This window comes from Manacus candei, unplaced genomic scaffold (genome assembly GCF_025592945.1).
Source record: "Manacus candei isolate 608988 ecotype Guabito, Panama unplaced genomic scaffold, ASM2559294v1 h1tg000078l, whole genome shotgun sequence".
In the NCBI taxonomy this organism is placed as follows: Eukaryota; Metazoa; Chordata; class Aves; order Passeriformes; family Pipridae; genus Manacus; species Manacus candei.
In genome coordinates, this window is record NW_026138126.1 from 2246709 (window position 1) to 2265117 (window position 18409).

The 18409-nt window shown below is 58.8% G+C and overlaps 1 protein-coding gene across 14 annotated transcripts in view; it reads left to right on the top strand.

Moving 5' to 3' along the window:
- TCF3 (transcription factor 3) overlaps positions 1-18409 on the top strand; it is an 84904-nt gene that overhangs the window by 55189 nt on the left and 11306 nt on the right. For 5 of the 14 annotated variants that reach the window (XM_051810624.1, XM_051810636.1, XM_051810637.1 and 2 more), the window contains exons 7-17: positions 2396-2525; positions 4174-4223; positions 10742-10844; positions 11393-11532; positions 11683-11809; positions 12670-12728; positions 13410-13488; positions 14543-14616; positions 15198-15401; positions 16761-16884; positions 17678-17843. In XM_051810624.1, coding sequence (XP_051666584.1) covers positions 2396-2525; positions 4174-4223; positions 10742-10844; positions 11393-11532; positions 11683-11809; positions 12670-12728; positions 13410-13488; positions 14543-14616; positions 15198-15401; positions 16761-16884; positions 17678-17843 — 1256 coding nt within the window. The remainder of the gene's footprint in view (positions 1-2395; positions 2526-4173; positions 4224-10741; positions 10845-11392; positions 11533-11682; positions 11810-12669; positions 12729-13409; positions 13489-14542; positions 14617-15197; positions 15402-16760; positions 16885-17677; positions 17844-18409) is intronic. The other 9 variants (XM_051810639.1, XM_051810628.1, XM_051810631.1 and 6 more) reach the window with 3 other exon arrangements.

Genomic DNA, 18409 nt, shown 5'->3' on the forward strand with positions numbered 1-18409 from the left:
CTGAGAGCCCCTTGCAGGGCCTAAAGGGGCTCCAGGAGAGCTGGAGAGGGACTGGGGACAAGGAAGGGACAGGACAAGGGGGAATGGCTTTAAGCTGAAGGAGGGCAGGGTTAGGTGGGATATTGGGAAGGAATTGTTGGCTGTGAGGGTGGGGAGGCCCTGTCCCAGGTTTCCCAGAGCAGCTGTGGCTGCCCCATCCCTGGAAGTGTCCAAGGCCAGGTTGGATGGGGCTTGGAGCAACCTGGGCTAGTGGAAGGTGTCCCTGCCCATGGCAGGGGGTGTAATTAGATGGGCTTTAAGGTCCCTTTCAACCCCAGTCGTTCTGGGATTCCATGATCTCCACAATCCGGGAGGGACACGGTGGCAGAGCCGCCTCTTGCAGCCACAGCCCGGCCCGGTCGGGTCACCCCGTGTGAACCCCCGGGCTGTGCTGGGGGAAGGCCTCTCTTCCTGTGGGGAATACCACAGGCGTGAATCTGAGCCCGGGAACACGGGCCAGCAGCCCTGGGATAATCTTCCCTGCTGCCACCAGCCTCCAGAAATAGTTTTTCGGGAAGGAGCGAGCACCTCTGCTTTGATGTGTGGCTCCAAGTGCCCCGTCAGTGCCCGGGGTGGCTCCGGGGAAACAGTCCCACATTTGATCCACGGGAGGAGCTTTGGGCCGGACAGCTTTGATTTCATCCGTGTGCACACACGCACACATGACATGTTTTAATTTTACACAAATTGGTCATAATTTCCTCCTCTCTGAAGTGAGGATGTTTCCTTTGCTGGAGCAGCTGTGCTGGCTGTGCCAGAGTGGATTTCATTTACCACTGAAGCTGCTCAAACAAAACCGGGCTCGGTGCCAAGTGTTGCTTTTGGATGTGATGGTTTTGCTGGGCTCTCGTGGAGGAGGGGAGATATAAGGTAACAGAAATGGGGGGGGGGGAATGGTGCTGCAGGGCTCTGGATCGGGTGGCAGATCCCATTTGATGTGAGGGGGAGACAAAACCCCCTTGTGTGGGGCTGGGGAGGCGAACGGAGCCAGCTGTGACCCCCAGAGCAGTTGTTGCTTTTGGCTCCCGTTTGGGGGAGTGAGGGGAGGGTTGACCTTTTTTTTTTTTTTATTTTTGAAAAGATGAAAAATGTTCTGGTGGAGATGCCCTGGCTGGGATAGCAGGTTCTTCCCAAAAACACTCTGCTCCGAGGCAGAGCCGTGGCTTCCTCCTTGTTTAACTCTGAACCATCTCCAGAGGCATCTTGAGGGAGAGGGAATGGGAAGAAAACCCCTTTCTCTGGGAAATGGCCTTAAAATCCCAGAGATGCCCATGGGAGGAGCTGGGCAGCAGCTCCTGGGATCCCTCTGGGCTGCTTTCCTTGGCGGAGCAGGTCCGGTGTGACGGTAACCTGAGCGCTGGAACAGATTGCAGGAATGTCACCAGCTGTGAACACACGAGCTCCTCTTTCCCTCCCTGACCCCTTTCTGGAGGAGACAGAGTTTGAAAGCAGAGGTTTTTCTTTCCAGTTTCTCAAAAGCCTGAAATCCTCCTTTATTTCCCCGTGTTGCCCTCGGAAGATGGGTCAAAGCCGAGCTTTTGGGACTTGAAGGCCCTTTGCCAGCCCTGAGCAGTTCCATGTAAATACACTGAACTTCCTCCCGAGGTGAGGGGGGCTGGAGGAAAGGCAGGATTGCTCCATCCCAGGAGGGAGAGAGCACCCTGGGCTCCGGCTCCCCCAGCTCTGCTTCCCAGCGTGCCCAAGGTCAGCCGGGATAAACACGGGGGAGGAGTTTCCTGGTTTTAGAAAGAGGGATTTGGCTTTTCTCTGATAAAACACAAGAGAAAACCACTCTGAGCAGCAGCAGCAGCTTGTTCCCAAGCAGGACTGGCCCATGTCTGGATGTACCTGGGAATAAACCATTTTGCTTTTGCCAAAGGCTGAGCTCAGGTGTGAGTTTAACTTTGGAGGGAAGACAAGCTCCAGTTCCCCTGAACTTGTGTTTCTTGTCACAGTTCCCCCTGCACCCTCCAGAATCACTTTCCTGCTGCTATTTTGGGCTTTCCCAAACAACCAGAATTGGTTTATCCCACCCTCCTGGGCAGCAGGTGAGCTGGGACCACGATGCTCCCCATGATGGCACCTGCTGGTTTTCCTCCTTGGCTCGCAGGGGTTCCTTGCTGGGGTCCTGCAGGAAAACAGAAGCTGAAAGACCCTCTTGTTCCTCCACACCTACCCCATACCTCCACCCCCATATTTACGGGTTTGTTTTCCCTTCTGGCCCCTTTAACTTGTGTTTATTTTTCCCCTCGGCTGAGTTGGTGGGAAGGTGCCTCAAAGCAGCTCTGTTCTCTCCCAGCGAGCCGTTTTTCCAGCGAAATTCCATGGAAGGGCTTCTCTCTGTCCTTGTTTGCAGGCCGGGTTCCTGCCCAGCGAGATGGGAATCGCCAGCCCGAGCACACTTTCCCCCACGGGGGGCAAAGGAGGGTCCCAGTATTTCTCTTACCCCAACAATCCTCGCAGGAGAGGTGCTGAGAGCAGCATTGGTGAGTCCCCACGTGCCACCCCCGGGTGCCACCGCGCTGGTTTGGTGCCACAGCTCGAGGGAACCTCAGGGATGTCCCCCTGAGGGCAGGTGCCCTCGTGGGATCTGCCTTTGGGAATGAGGAACTGAGGCTGGGAATGAGAACAGGGGTGTTGAGGATGACAAACTCACGTTGCCACGTGTGTGTACCTGGCGTGACTTTGGCATTTGGTTTTTTGGGGGAGGGGAATGCATAGAAATATCTCTGTATATCTGTATAGAGATGTCTAACTTTAAAAAAATGAAGGGCTCAGAGCCAGGAAGAATTCCCTTCTCCCTGGAAAATGTCAGGTTAGCTGAAAGCAGCAAATGGCTCGAGGTTCTTCTCAGAACACCTCCAGCCACACTGCATATCACTAGTCATTCCTGGAAAACCTTGGAGTGCCTTGGCATTCTGTTTTTCTGGCCAGTGGCCCTCCCTGGAGCCCAGGAACGGGGTAGCATGAGGTCCAGACATTCTGCCAGGACATGGGAACTGCGCCCTGGGACACAGGGAATGTTCACTCTCTCCCTGCCTGCTCCATAGTTCCCAAGCAGGACTGGCGCATGTCTGGATGTACCTGGGAATAAACCATTTTGCTTTTAGCAAAGGCTGAGCTCAGGTGTGGGTTTAACCTTGGAGGGAGGACAAGCTCCAGTTCCCCAGAAGTTGTGTTTCTTGTCACAGTTCCCCCTGCACCCTCCAGAATCACTTTCCTGCTGCTGTTTTGGGCTTTCCCCAACAAACGAAACCAGAAGTGACTCTATGTGATGTGCTTTTTAGAAAAAGGCAGTCCCCACCCATTTTCAGCCTGGAAAATGATTCTTCTGTGTTCTATGGGATGAATTTCTCCTCCAGAGAAACATCCCAGCAGAGTCCCTCGCTGTGTTAGCACCCTGCCCCCCCCCCAACCACAGCCTTCCTTAATTATGACAAATAATGACCTTAATTATGAAAAATAATAAATAATAATGATGAGAAATAATAATATTAAAAGTAGAAATTAAGAAAATATCAAATTAAAATATCAGAAGCACTGGTTGTGCTTCCCCTTGAGCCACTCATGATGTTTCCCCACCACCTCCCTGAATTTTCCCCCCCCACAGGACACTGTCCCTCCAGAGCTGGACCTGGAGGGATGTGCTGGGGGCTGATCCTGGGAAGGACATCCCTGCTTCCTGCAGCAGTGAAGCTTTCCCAAGTATATCCTTATGTAAAGAGAAATGAAAATACAACCCAGCCCTGCACGTGTTCCCTTTCTCCACAGACCCACTTCAAGTTAAATTGTTTCCCAAGAAAACCCCAACGAGGATTTATAACATTAAATATTATTATATTTATGGGCTCGTTCTCTCCCAAGGAGCCCTTCCCCCATGATGGGTGATGCCTCTTGCTGCCCTGGGATCTCTGTCTGTGGGTGAAACCTGCCCCCAAAAGGTGCAGATGAGGTTTGGAGAGGTTCATCCTCGGACATTTTCACCGTTGATGCTTCCTTGGCTGCGGAACATTTGGGATCTGAGCCCTGTCTGTACCTGCAGCTTCCAACCCTGGAGACTTTTGCTGTAGCTGCTTTTTCCCTCCCACTAAGCCCCTTCAAAACTTAGACCCTCTCTTCTCTCCCCTAACCCAGATGGACAGCCCAAAAAGGTTCGGAAGGTGCCTCCTGGACTCCCCTCCTCGGTAAGTGCCGGCAGCGTGTTCCCCGCAGGTGTCTCCTCCCTCCCTTGGGAATCATCCCGATCCTGGGAGCTGCCCGGGTCCTGCTACCCCAAACATCGAGGGGTTGGATTTTAGCAGGATGAGGAAGGGTTTTCCCAGCTCCCAGAGCAGGAGAACGGGGAAGGGATGCGAGGGAGAGCTCCTTGGGGAAGGGGCCGCAGCATTCCCGGCGCGGGGGCACCTCCCCAGCCGAGCCCTGAGCCCTCCTGCCCTGCGGCCTCTGCTCTGTTTGACGTTGTGTCGCGAGTGAAAGGCGATCCTCGAGGGGTCGGGTTTCACTGCAGAAGGGAAACCAGCGCAGTTGGAGCGGGGAGGGCAGCTGGGCCCACTCCAGGTGTGCACTGCCCGGGCCGCGCTCCGGGAAAGCTGAGCAGCCTGCAGGAATACGGGAATACGGGAATACGCTCTCCCTGCTCCCGTGGCTGTTCCAGGGGAATACACTGAACAATGTCTTTGTGGCTGCAAGTAATGGGATCTCCAGGAAAGCTAATTGGAGTGGGCTGGAGGGTTCCTGCAGGAATACGGGAGCTGTCTGGCGGCCGAGGCTGCATTCCTGGCTGGAGCGTTTGCGTGCTTGGAGGGGGACGGGATGGCTCTGTCCCCAGGGCTCTGTCCCCAGGGCTCTGTCCCCAGGCGCTGTCCCATGGGCTCTGTCCCCAGGCTCTGTCCCCAGGGCACTATCCCATGGGCTCTGTCCCCAGGGCTCTGTCCCCAGGCTCTGTCCCCAGGGCACTGTCCCATGGGCTCTGTCCCCAGGGCTCTGTCCCCAGGCTCTGTCCCCAGGGTACTGTCCCATGGGCTCTGTCCCCAGGCTCTGTCCTCAGGGCTCTGTCCTAGGGCTCTGTCCCAGGGCTCTGTCCCAGGGCTCTGTCCCCAGGCTCTGTCCCCAGGCTCTGTCCCCAGGGTACTGTCCCATGGGCTCTGTCCCAGGGCTCTGTCCCCAGGCTCTGTCCCCAGGCTCTGTCCCCAGGCTCCATCCCCAGGGCTCTGTCCTAGGGCTCTGTCCCCAGGCTCCATCCCCAGGGCTCTGTCCCCAGGGCTCTGTCCCCAGGCTCTGTCCCCAGGCTCTGTCCCCAGGCTCCATCCCCAGGGCTCTGTCCTAGGGCTCTGTCCCCAGGCTCCATCCCCAGGGCTCTGTCCTCAGGGCTCTGTCCTCAGGGCTCTGTCCCAGGGCTCTGTCCCCAGGCTGGGGCTGTGCCCTTGCCCAAGTGTGTCCTGTCACTCTCTGCCAAAGCTGGTGCTGGTGCAGTGCTCCCCCATTCCCCAGGGAACACCCCCATCCATGGGGGAGGTCTGTGCAGTTGCATTCCCTGGCTGCTGGCGCAGAGCTGTAACCTCCACCACAGGCTCTGCCTTTGGAATTGCACCCTGAGATGCTGGTTTGGGAGGATGGAGGGGGAGGAAGGCGCTGAGGGCTTGCCAGGTCTGGGCTCACAGTCTGGGGGGTGTTGAAGGGTCCGTGTGGATCCACATGGTGCAGAAACCAGCTCCAGTGAGCAGGGCCAAGTTGCCCCAGGTCTGTGTTTTACCAGGGAAAACCTGCTCAGAGCAGAGTCCGTGTCGCTGCCTCGAGTTTCTGTGTGAAATGTGGAGCTTTTAAAGCCCAGACGACATGTGGGGAAAACATCACTCCCAACAAATGGCCTTTATTGGCCTCGGATTTCAAAGTGCTGAGACTGGACCCGTCCTGCTGGCAGTGCCCGGGAGGCCCCGATTCCCACAGGAAAAGCCACTCGGCATTTGCCAGATCCCAACCCCTTCCCTGTGTCTGAGCCAACACCTTCACGGTGGCCTTTCATAGGATGGTTTGGGTTGGAAGGGACCTTAAAGCTCATCCAGTGTCACCCCTGCCATGGGCAGGGAACCTTCCACCAGCCCAGGTTGCTCCAAGACCTGTCCAAGCTGGCCTTGGACATTTCCAGGGATGGGGCAGCCACAGCTGCTCTGGGAAATCTTTGCCAGGGCCTCCCCACCCGTGAGGGTGAATTTCCTCCTCACGTCTCCCCTAAATCTCCCTCCTTGCCCTGGCTGGCACCTCGGCTGCCCCTTGATGCCAAAGCTCAGATTTCTGGTGCTGCCTCTTTCCCTCACCCTCCCTGTGCCGTGAGCTCTGGCTTCCTGGTTTGTTTTTGAACTTCCACACCTGGGGAGAGAAACCCGTGCCCAGGCGGCGGGAGAAGTGTGAAGCAGAAGGAGTGGCCTCAAAGGCAGCGGATCAAAGGCTCTTTCTTGTCTGACTCGCCCGTGCAGGAGCCCGCCCCGTGTTATCACTGGACCCCGTGCAAAATAAATAGGTTAATCAGCATCTTATTAAAATGAAGTACTTTAATCTGTAATTCCCGAGCTGCTTTGAAAACTCGCCGAGGTCAGCGGCTGGAAGGGCTGGGGGTGGCTGGAGGGGGAGTGATGATGCCAAAGGCACCGAGAGGCACCAGCAGCGTGAGGTGGTTCAGGGGGAATGTGAGGGGTGATGCCAGGCAGGGGTGGGCACAGAGAGACCTGTTCTGGTAACCTGCAGCCTTTGGGCTCAGTGCTCACATCCCGAGGAGGCCACAGAGATGCTCCGAGGGCTGGAGCCCCTCTGCTCTGGAGCCAGGCTGGGGGAGCCAGGGGGGTTCACCTGGAGGAGAGAAGGCTCCAGGGAGAGCTGAGAGCCCCTTGCTGAGCCCTGGGCCTAAAGGGGCTCCAGGAGAGCTGGAGAGGGACTGGGGACAAGGGATGGAGGGACAGGACAAGGGGAATGGCTTCCCAGTGCCAGAGGGCAGGGTGAGATGGGAGACTGGGAAGAAATTCCTCCCTGTGAGGGTGTTGAGGCCCTGGCACAGGTTGCCCAGAGCAGCTGTGGCTGCCCTGGAAGTGTTCAAGGCCAGGTTGGATCAAAGCAGCAACCTGGGCTAGTGGAAGGTGTCCCTGCCCATGGCAGGGAGTGGAATGAGATGAGCTTTAAGGTCCCTTCCAGCCCAGACCATTCCATGATTCCAGGCAATAGGTTGCCCTCAGGGCACGAAGCCCCTTGGAGCCTCCCTGCAGCTCTGGAGCTCCTGACCACAGGCTGGTGTGTCCAGGCACAGGACCCAGGGCTGGATGGGGCCCCCCAGGCCCTGCTGCACATCAGCTGCTGAGCCACAGGAACCCGGGGAGGGATTTTGTGCAAGTCGGTTCCTGCAGGATTTTGTTGCCGCAGCGAGCGCGGTGCCGGGGAGCTGCTTCAGCCTGCGAGTTCCCAGTCTGGTCACTGCTCTGTTTAGCCTCAGTCTGCCCGAAGTCCCACCCCAGCTCCTGCGTTTGAGCAAGAAAAACAGGGAGGGGAAAACAACCCAACGCCACAAAGCGCTGCGGATCCCAGCGCTGGGGCTTTTCAGGCGGCTCTCGCCGCGCTGGCAATTTTAACCGGAGGAAATGACCTCACCTGGAGGTCCCCGAGGCTGAGGGCTGGGGCCACGGGCTGGGGAAGGGCTGGGGAACGGGGACCTGGCCCTGATTTACTGTTTCCTGCAGCGCTTGGCCGCCGTGCCCGCACGGAGGGGCTCAGTGCTCCTCACTGGGCTGGGGCAGCGAGGGATGGAGTCGGCTTTTCACGGCCTCCCCTGTGCCCAGCAGCGGAACAAAACATTTGGAGTGGTCGGGGCCAGAACTGTGGTGAAATTTGGCTCCAACAGGAGATGATGGGGGCGGGGGGGTGTCCAGGACGGGGGAGCAACAAGGCGAACTCCCCCTCTGCTCTGCCCGTGCCCCGCTCTGCCTCCTGCCTGCTTTGCACCCCCTTGCTGCTCCATCCCCGCGCTTCTGCTCTCCCGGTTTCCAGCGGGGCTGTAGGAAATGGCTGTTGGGCCCCCCCGCGCTGCTGCCGCAGCTGCCTCTGGCGCTGGCCGGGCGCCAGCCCCTGGCAGATGGCGCGGGGCTCTTTAGGCTGCTTCCCTCGGCTCCCCGGCCCAGCTCCCGCCATTTAATCAAATTATAGGAAAAGGCAATTTGCTGGGTTCTCCTTCCCCCCCTCACACACACACACACACACCCCCGCTCTGTTCCCCCACTGCCCGCCCGTGGCTCCCCGTGCCCCCGGCGCTGCCCCCGCCGCCCCTCACAGGCCGAGGGGCCTGGAATTCTCTTTTTCGAGCAGGGGATGAAGGGCAGCTGCCAGTGTCTGTCAGGATTTTCCCTCCCCCCTCTCTTTATTTCTTTTTTTTTTTTTTTGGCCTTTAGTTCCCCACAGAACCACGGAATCGGGAGTGTTGGAAGAGCTCTCTGAGGTCATCGAGCCCAACCATCACCCCACCACTAACCCCCGTCCCCAAGTGCCACATCTGTGTGTTTTTGAACACTTCCAGGGATGGTGACTCCACCACTGCCCTGGGCAGCCTGTGCCAGTGCCTGACCACTCTTTCAGTGAAGAAATTTCCCCTGATATCCCACCTGAGCTTTCCCTGGCACAACTTGAGGCTCTTTCCTCTTGTCCTTGTCTCTGTCTGGGAGCAGAGCCCGACCCCCCCAGCTCCCCCCTCCTGTCAGGGAGCTGCAGAGCCAAAAGGTCCCTCCTGAGCCTCCTTTTCTCCAGGCTGAGCCCCCCCAGCTCCAGACCCTGGTGCTCCCGCCCCTTCCCCATCTCTGTTATCCCTTCACCTGCTCTCCATCCACAGCACCAACACCCACAAGGTGATTTCAGCTCCCTGTGGCCCTTCAGGGTCCAGCCACCCGTGAGCCAAGACGTGGGGAAGGACCAGGGCTGCCCCTGGGGTTCTGAACGCCCCAGTTTTGGGAGAAGCTGCTCCAAGAAATGGGAACCTCAGCTGCCAGGGGAAAATGAAGCCATGGATATATTGAAGTGCAGCCACTGAAGCTCTTCAGAGGGATTTGGGGGATTTTTTTTTTGGAATTTTTTTTTTAAACAAAAAGAAGCCTGGAATGGGCTGCCCAGGACAGTGGTGGAGTCATTATCCCTGGAAGTGTTCAAAAAATGTGTGGATGTGACATTTTAGGACATGGCTTAGTGGTGAACATGGTGGTGATGCTGAACTTGATGATCTTGAGGGTCTTTTCCAGCCTAAACGATTCTGTGATTCTGATTTTTATTCCCCACCACCAATTCTGCCCCTTTCTTGCTGGTGAGGGCCAGGGCTGGAAGGGAGCAGCTGGCTGTGGGGAAAGAGAAACTCAGGGCAGGTTTCCTTCCCAAAGAGAGCCGTGTGTGCCAGGCAGAGCCCAGCCAGCCCCTGTCCCCGCCCCTGCTTTCGGCTGGCTTTAAAAAAGAAAAGATTGTCGGTTTCAGAATGAATCAAAGGGGATGAAAATAAGCTGTGACAAAAGTTCTCACATCATTTTGAGTGGCATTTCAGTTTCTTTGAGTGCTATTTCGGTTTCTTTGCGTATTGAATTTCTGGGTTTCTTTTAAAAAAAAATAAAGGTGTGTTTTTGCCCTGGCACAAGGTGATTTTCAGTCAGGGCTTTCTAGGATGGGTTTGGTTAGTTTAGAAAGGAAGGGAAAGCCTTTTCTGTTGCTTAAGGTGCTGTTAAATCACGTAGCTGCAGAGATCTGTCCCAGAGCTGTCCCCTCCCCTTGACAACCCTTCCGAGGGGCTGCTCAGCCACAGTTTCCCCTTGGGCTGGTTCGTGTGGCAGGTTTGGGCAGGGGCTGTGCTGAGGAGCCTGGCACACACCAGGGTTGGCACAGGGGGTCCCAGGGCCACAGCAGCCCCGGGTGGCAGCCCCCAGCCCGTCCCCTGGCGCGGGGTCACCGCACAGCACTGGTGGCTTTTGTGGTTACCCAGAAAAACTTATAACCACGGAAAACGGAACTGGAGCAGAGTCGAAACCTCTGCTGGTGCCGGTGAGCTCTGCAGGAGGGGGCTGGGGGACCCACGGGGTTACGGGAAGGCAGAGGGGCTGGGGGTGTCCCCTGTGCCCTCTGTGCCCTGCACCCTGTGCCCTGCCCCACTGCCCACAGGGCTGTGCCCTTCAAGGACTTCGGCTGAACCTCTCCAGTGCTGCCCACATCTGCTGTGGGATGAATAAAAGTGAAGCTCCTGGACTCGTGGAATGGTTTGGGATGGACAGGACCTTAGAGCCCACCCAGTGCCACCCCTGCCATGGGCAGGGACACCTTCCACTAGCCCAGGTTGCTCCAAGCCCCGTCCAACCTGGCCTTGGACACTTCCAGGGATGGGGCAGCCACAGCTGCTCTGGGCAACCTGTGCCAGGGCCTCACCACCCTCACAGGCAACAATTTCTCCCAATATCCCATCTAACCCTGCCCTCTAGCAGTGGGAAGCCATTCCCTGTGCCCTGTCTCTCCAGGCCCTTGAAAGGCCAGTTGAGTGAAACACTGCTCTGTTGCCATGAGAGGCCACTCAGCCACTGCTGAAGTTTAAGTTTGAAGTTTAAATTTGAAGTTTAGGCTGTGCAGGGTTAGGGAGAGGCACGGTGAGGATGTGGGGCCTTGGAGTGGCCAAGCAGTTCTCTTCAACTCCTTTCCTGCCCCACAGGTGTATCCATCCAACTCAGGTGATGACTACAGCAGGGATCCAGCTGGATATACTCCCTCAAAACCTCCCAGCACTGTGTATCCTGGAGCCTTTTATATGGCAGGTGAGTTATTCACACCCTGGGGCAGAGCAGGGGCTGCCTGGATTGTCACAGACCACAGGAGGGATTAGATGGAGGAGGCTCAGGACAGGAGTGCATGAGACAAAAACCAGCCCTGAAATCATAGAATTATGGAGTATCCTGAGCTGGAAGGGACCCACAGGGATCATCCAGTCCAACCCCTGGCCCTGCACAGACACCCCAACAATCCCACCCTGTCCCTCAGAGCGTTGTCCAAACCCTCCTGGAGCTCTGGCAGCCTTGGGGCCGTGCCCACTGCCCTGGGGAGCCTGGTCAGTGCCCCAGCACCCTGTGGGGGAAGAACCTTTCCCTGAGATCCATCCCAACCCCCCTGGCACAGCTCCAGCCCTTCCCTGGGTCCTGTCCCTGGTCCCAGAGAGATGGTCCCGATTTGCTCAGCGGGGGATGCTCAGTGTAGACAGGACAGGATGGGGACAGTCACAGCCCCTCAGCCCGGGCTGACCTCCCCCTGGGGGGCTGGGGGCTGCCTGTGGTGTCTGTGCCCTGCCCAGCTCCACTTTTCCTTGCAGATGGACTCCATAACTCGCCAGACCTGTGGAGTTCCCCGGGTGCCATGAGCCAGTCGAGTTACGGTGCCATGCTGGGCAGCTCCTCCTCCCCACTCCCACAGTCCAGTGGCTTCAACAGTTTACACCAGCACGAACGCATGGTAACGTGTCCCCCGGGGCTGGGGGGCCCTGTCACCTCCGTGTCACCTCCTTCCTTGGCTCTGGGCTCGGGGGGAGCTGGGTCCTGGCCCGATGCCAAAGCCCAGCAGCTTTCCCAGGGCTCCTCTCACCCCTCTCCTCCTCCCTGCCAGAACTACCAGCTGCATTCAGGAGAGGTGAACGGGGGGCTCCCCTCCGTGTCCGGCTTTTCCTCGGCCTCCACGCCCTACGGAGTGTCCAGTCACACGCCCCCGATCAGCGGCACAGACAATATGATGGGTATGTCCAGCCCCTGGGGGACCCCCTTGCCCTGCACAGGCTCACCTGGAAAACCAGAGTCTTGGGCAAACCCGAGGCCTGAGGCATCCAAAACCCCTCGTGTGTCACCTGTGCCTGGAGTCGCTGTGTGAGGCACAGTGAGGGTCCTGCTGCTGGATACCTGGAGCAGGGAGGCACCTGTGGGGTTTGCACCTCCTGTGGTGGATCTGGGAGGGGCCCAGGAGCTCTGACATTATCCCTTGGAGGTGCTGTGGCTTACATGAGTTGCGGGAAGGATTTGCACCTATGTGAAGCTGTTCACTTAAATCCGGAATGGGAATGTTCGTGCTGCATTTAGATACCATGTTAACCCCTGAGTGCTTTAATCTCTGACCCTGCTGAACCTGTTACCAAACCTGTTACTGAACTGAACTTATGCTCCCCAGGAAATGAGGATCCTGACCTGGATTTGTAGAAAAACTTTTATTTTTCTACAGGGAATCAAGTTTGGGATTCATAGAATGATCAGATCATTAAGGTTGGAAAAGACATCCAAGAACATCCAGTCCATTGGTTATTGTAGGGGCTTAAAATGCCCCATGGCAATGGGCTGTGCTGCAGCAGAGACATCTGATTGCTGTTGGTGGCACCTCCAACCCAGAGCTTAGAGAGACCTTCATGCAGCCCCCTGAAGGCTGTCAGGGGGATTGTGCCCCTGTCCGGGCTGCCCTGAGCCACACAAACATTTCATTGTCAAGCAAAGCACTAAAAGCAAAAAGTTTCCACCTCAGAGCAGGTGACCCCAGAGAAGGTCTCGTAGGGTGCCAGGTCCTGCTGGGCTCTGGTGCCCTGGCAGTGACATCTGTGTCCCCTCCTGGCAGGTAACAGAGGAACCACAGCCGGGAGCTCCGGAGACGCGCTCGGGAAGGCACTGGCCTCGGTAAGGGTTGGGATCATCCCTGACCTGCTCCTCGTGCTCTTGCTGCACTGGACCCCCTCTCCATACAAAACAGGGAATGTGAACACAGTGAGAAGTTTGGGTGAATGCAGCCCAAATCCACGGCAGACTCCGAGGGAGGGTTTTCCCCACTCCATGTGCTGCCATCTCAGTCCTGGTGCCTCTTGGCAGATGAGGAAACTGAGGCACTGCTTGTTGCAGCCCCATGAGCAGCCCAGGACCCCCCAGCCTCATGCTCTCTGCCAAGACCACCCTGCACAGCCCCCGTAGCAGGACCTGTAGGTCCCAGTAGTCCTGGCCCTGCATGTGCTGGTTCAGACTGGAGGGCACTGGTCTCACTGGGTTATCAGAGTCGCCTTTGTCCCCTTCAGTGACCTTTGCACGGTGGCAGAGGGGGGCTGGCACTGCACCCTGTGACACTTCCATGGGGCTCTCACTTCCTTCCAGAGTGGGACCTGAAGATTGGAGGCTGCACTCAGGGGTGGGGACAGAGAGAGACCCTGGGGTTGATGGTGGGGCTTGGGGGGGCTGGGCTGGGCCTTCACTGGGTGTGGGTTTGGGACAGGGGGTCCCCTCAGGGGTCCCAGCGGGTGGTGGGTGCTGCTGGGAGGGGGCAGTGGCTCAGGGTGGGCGCTGCTCACTGCCCACCCTCTCTCTCCCCAGATTTACTCCCCTGATCACTCTAGCAATAACTTCTCCTCAAACCCCTCCACACCGGTCGGCTCCCCGCAGGGGCTTGCAGGTGAGTGACAGATGTTGTTCTCTGGGTCGGGTTTGCTTTTGGGAGCTTCCCAGGTCAGCCCCAAACCCTCACTACAGAGCCCAGGGGTGGCAGCGACCCTGGGACCTGCTCCTGCCATTCCTGATCCTGTCCCTGAGCATCCCACCTCACAGAGGCTGTCCCTGGATTTGTCTCCCATGGGAGAAGCACACTGGGAACTGGGAAGTGGCCAACCAGTTAAAACCCATTTCCAGCACCTGGTGGAAGCCTGTCCCTGCTGCCCTCGGGCAGGACAAGGTCCCGTTGTGCCCAGCAGAGCTGGTGCCCGGGTTCCCAGTGCCCGGGGCTCAGCCCCAAGGTCACAGCGTGTCACTGAGGCCAGGGACAATTGGAAACCTCTTGAGTCTGAAGGCCTGAGCTCAGCTCCCTGCTGAGCCAGCGCAGAGGCTGAGCCCACAGTGCCACGAGGTGCCACAAGGTGCCATGTGGTGGCCCATGCAGTGCCATGGTGCCACAGTGGCCTGTGCAATGCCGTGTGGTGCTGTGTTGGCCCACGTTGGTGCCATGCAGTGCCATGGGGGCCTGTGTGGTACTGTGTTGGCCCACCTGGTTCCGTGCAGTGCCACGGGGGCCTGTGTGGTGCTGTGTTGGCCCATGTGGTGCTGTGCAGTGCCACAGGGGCCTATGTGATGCCATGTGGCCCACATGGTGCCGTGCAGTGCCACGGGGGCCTGTGTGGTGCTGTGGTGGCCCACGTTGGTGCCATGAGTGCCACGGGGGCCTGTGTGATGCCATGGTGGCCCACATGGTGCCATGAGTGCCACGGGGGCCTGTGTGGTGCTGTGTTGGCCCACATGGTGCCATGAGTGCCACGGGGGCCTGTGTGATGCCATGTGGCCCACATGGTGCCGTGCAGTGCCGCAGTGGTCCCCGCGGTGCCGTGGGGTGCTGAGCGTGGCACGGTGGCCTGTGCACGGCGTGGTGGCCCGTGCCGTGCCGTGCCGTGCCGTGGCCCAGCTTCCAGCCCCATCTAGTGGCAGCCGGTGCCGGTGCCCAGCTCTCCGTTTGTCCCCAGGCACGTCGCAGTGGCCGCGGGCGAGCGGAGCGGGTGCCTTATCTCCCAGCTACGAAGGGAGCCTCCACACTTTGGTGAGTGGCTGCTCCTTTGCTCTCCCGTCCCCTGGGCCCTGGTGGGGAAGGATTTTTGGGGGAAGTCCTCTCCCCTGAACAGCCGGGGCCTGGAATCAGGTGGTTGGTCGAGATGGATGGATGTGTCCCTGAGCCTGGAGCCTCGCTGGCACCTGGACAACCTGGCACCCTCCCACCATCCATGGCCCTGGCCCATCCTGGGGTCTGGCCCAGTGGGATGGATTCCTGGCAGGTTTCTGCCTCCCTTCCCTGAGCAGCTCTGCTGGTGTGACTGGTGTGACCTCTCATGCCTTTAGGGGATGGCACTGACTGGGGGGTTATTTCTCCCCACCCCTGCCCTGTGGTACTTCAGTGCTGAATTGCCACGATCCGTCCTGCAGTGCAGAGCTGCAGCAAGCTGCTGGCTCAGTGGGATTACAATCCTGGAATCATGGAATGGTTTGGGTTGGGAGGGACCTTAAAGCTCATACCATTCCCATGGGCAGGGACACCTTCCACCAGACCAGGGTGCTCCAACCTGGCCTGGGACACTTCCAGGGACGGGCAGTTAACACAGACCTCTCTCTGTCCTGTCCTTCCAGCAAAACAAAATGGAAGACAGGTTGGACGAAGCCATCCACGTGCTGAGGAACCACGCCGTGGGCCAGACCGCTGCCATGCCCAGCAACCACGGGGACATGCACGGGCTCCTGGGCTCAGCACCGCCCCACAGTGCTGCCGTGGGCAGCCTGGGCCAGGCCTTCCCTGCCTCAGTCATGGCCCTGGGCAACAGGCACCCGAGCCTGGTACGTGTGGGGGCATCGTGGCAGCTGCTGGGGACACGCTGGGCACACGTGCTGCGTGGGGGGTGCCCTGGCATCCAGAGGGATGGGAACAGCTCAGCGTGGCCCAGCGTGGGTCAGGTGTTGGCAGTGCTGGGGGGGTGACGTGCATGGAAGTCACCTGCTGTGTTCCTGCAGCAAGGGTTGAATCCCATCTCCTTCCACCCCCTGCCATGGTCAGGGACGCCTTCCATTATCCCAGGTTGCTCCAAGTCTTGTCCAACCTGGCTCTGAACAGTTCCAGGGATGGGGCAGCCACAGCTTCTCCGGGCACACCGAGTCCACCCTCAGCACAGACATGGCTCTTGGCACAAGCTCTGTGTGCACTTTGTTCGTGCCCCTTCTCAGGGCAGGCAGAGGTGGTGAAAGCTCTTCTTTACCTGCAACATGGATGGAAATCCCTCAAAACAGCTTCAAGCCATCCCTGGAGTATGCAGGGAGAAGGAGAGGAGGGATCCAGTGGGTTTAAGAGAGCCAGGTATCACCAGGAATTCCCTGCTCTGAATGGTTTGGGCAGGCACCCCTGAGGAGTGCTGGTGTGTGAGGGCTCATTCTGGCTCCAGGGAATGGGACAGATTCCAGGCTCCCTGAGCATGTGGATGCTGAGGTTCCATGCTGGGTCACCAGGATCCCCCTTGTCCAGAGGCTGGTGACCCCAGCAGCACATTTTTGGCAGAACTGGTTGCCTGCTGCAGCAGCACATCTCCAGACTCTGGAACCAGTTGTGAGCCCTTTCCAGGCTTCCCAGACTCTGCTCCTGAGCGAGGAATCAGATGTGATCACACATGTGTCCTGCCAGCTGCAAACCCAGCTGTGGGCAGCAGGGCTGGCTCTGTCCTGCCAGTCCCTGGCCTGTGTGGCACAGCCTGGGGGCCGTGGGCTTGGAGGGGCTGCCTGGCCCTCACCCTTTCTGGAGCCAAGTTCACATTGCTGGGATGTCCCTTGTTCTTATGGCACTGGGTGGTGGCAGGAACAGTGGTGCTCGATGGAGACAGGACATGTGTCCTCCCCAGTGTGCCAGCCTTGCACCCAGGCAGGGAGGGGCTTTTCCATGGCGGGGGCACAGCTCTGAGGGGGGCGTTGGGCTGGGCCCAGCTCATGTGCAGAGCTGCAGTGTCGCTGCCACAGTCCTCAGAGAGCCGGTGCTGGAGCAGGCTGGCTCTTCCCTCCCTCGTGCCTGTGCTCTGGGTGATGGGGCTGTGCAAGGGGAGCACACAGCTGGGCCTTAGCCCAGTCCATGGAGCCCTGGGGGTGTCCTCAGGTGACTGTCCCCCTGCCTGCTGGCTGTGACATGTCCCCCTTGCTCTGCCTCTTGTGCTGTAGGTGGGAGGAGGTCACCCCGAAGACGGCTTGTCCAGCAACCCCAACTTGCTCCACAACCACGTCACACTTCCATCCCAGCCCAGCTCACTCCCCGACCTCAGCAGGCAGCAGGACACGTACAGCGGTAAGGCAGCTCTGCCCGTCGGGGCCCACCTGTGCCAGGGCTCACCTGGGCCAGAGCTCACCTGTGCCAGGGACTCACCTGTGCCAGGGCTCACCTGTGCCAGGGCTCACCTGTGCCAGGGACTCACCTGGGCCAGGGCTCACCTGCCAGGGAGAGGGAGTTTGGGTCACCTCTCAGGTCTAGCCCTGTGCAGCAGCAGCCCAGGGGGACATGGATGCTCCTGCAAGGCTGGTGCTTCCTTGCATGATCCACAGGGCAGTTTTGACCTTGAGCCTTTTCCAGAGATTTTATAGAATCCCAGACTGGTTTGGGTTGGAAGGGACCTTAAAGCCCATCCAGTTTCACCCCCTGCCATGGGCAGGGACACCTTCTACCATCCCAGGTTGCTTCAAACCCCATCCAACCTGGCCCTGGACACTTCCAGCCACAGCTGCTCTGGCAACCTGTGCCAGGGCCTCCCCACCCTCACAGCCAATAATTTCTTCCCAATATCCCATCTAATCCTACTAGGTTTGACTTACATGTCCCTGTCCCTCCTGCCAGCTGTGGGTGCACATCCTCCCAGGCCCTGCTGTGCTGGAGAGGTTGAGCTCTCATTTTGGAGGGCTTGGCAGGTGGAGGGAGAACAGGGAGCAGCAGCAGGGCAGAGCCAGCACGCCTCCATCTTCCCTGCCTGCGGAGCAGCAGTGCAGGATGAGTTTGGGGTGCCACAGCAGGAGCAGGGCCTGGGGACCCCCCAGCCTCCTGTGTGGGTCAGGCCCCTCAAGCCCTGCACGTGGCTCTGCTCTCTCAGCAGGTTTGTCCGGGGGGCTGGGCCGGAGCAGCGTCTCCTCGGGAACCAGCGAAATAAAGAGGGAAGAGAAGGAGGACGAAGAGAACACGTCAGTGGCAGATAACTCAGAGGAGGAGAAGAAGGAGCTGAAACCCTCTCGGAACAGAACAAGGTGCTCTTTGAACAGGTCTCTCCCTTCACTTACTCTGTTCCCAGGCTGGGGGTGTTTGGGCCAGGGTGTGGCCACCGGGACCTGCCGGGTGCTGGGCTTGACCCGGTGAGGCTGAGGGTCATCCTGTGGCACAGACCCCCAGCCCCTGCCCACCCCGGGAGCCTGGTGTGGCCTCACACAGCCTGGGCTCCTGCTGCTGCCCCAGGGGAAGGGTCCCTGCCACCCTCCTGCTGGCTCCTGTCCCTGTGGGCTCAGGGCTTCCTCGTGCTCCTAAAGCAGAGGGAGGCACCTCATCCACAGCAGCCGCACCCGCCTGCGTGGGCCCTCGGGGCTGTGCACAGGAAGGAGCGAGTGCTCAGCCCCAGACAGGGAAGGTTTGACCTCTTCCCTGCCTTGGGGCATCTCTGCTGTCTGCTTTGGGCTCCTGTGTCCTCTGTCACATCCAGCTGAGAAGTGGCAGCGGGTCAGGTTCCAGCTCACTGGCTGTTCTGCAGCCCCACCACCAGCTCAGAGACCTCACCAGGGTGATGGTGCCCAGCAGGGCAGTGCCAGCCCCGCTCCTGCCCTGGAGGCAGAGGGCT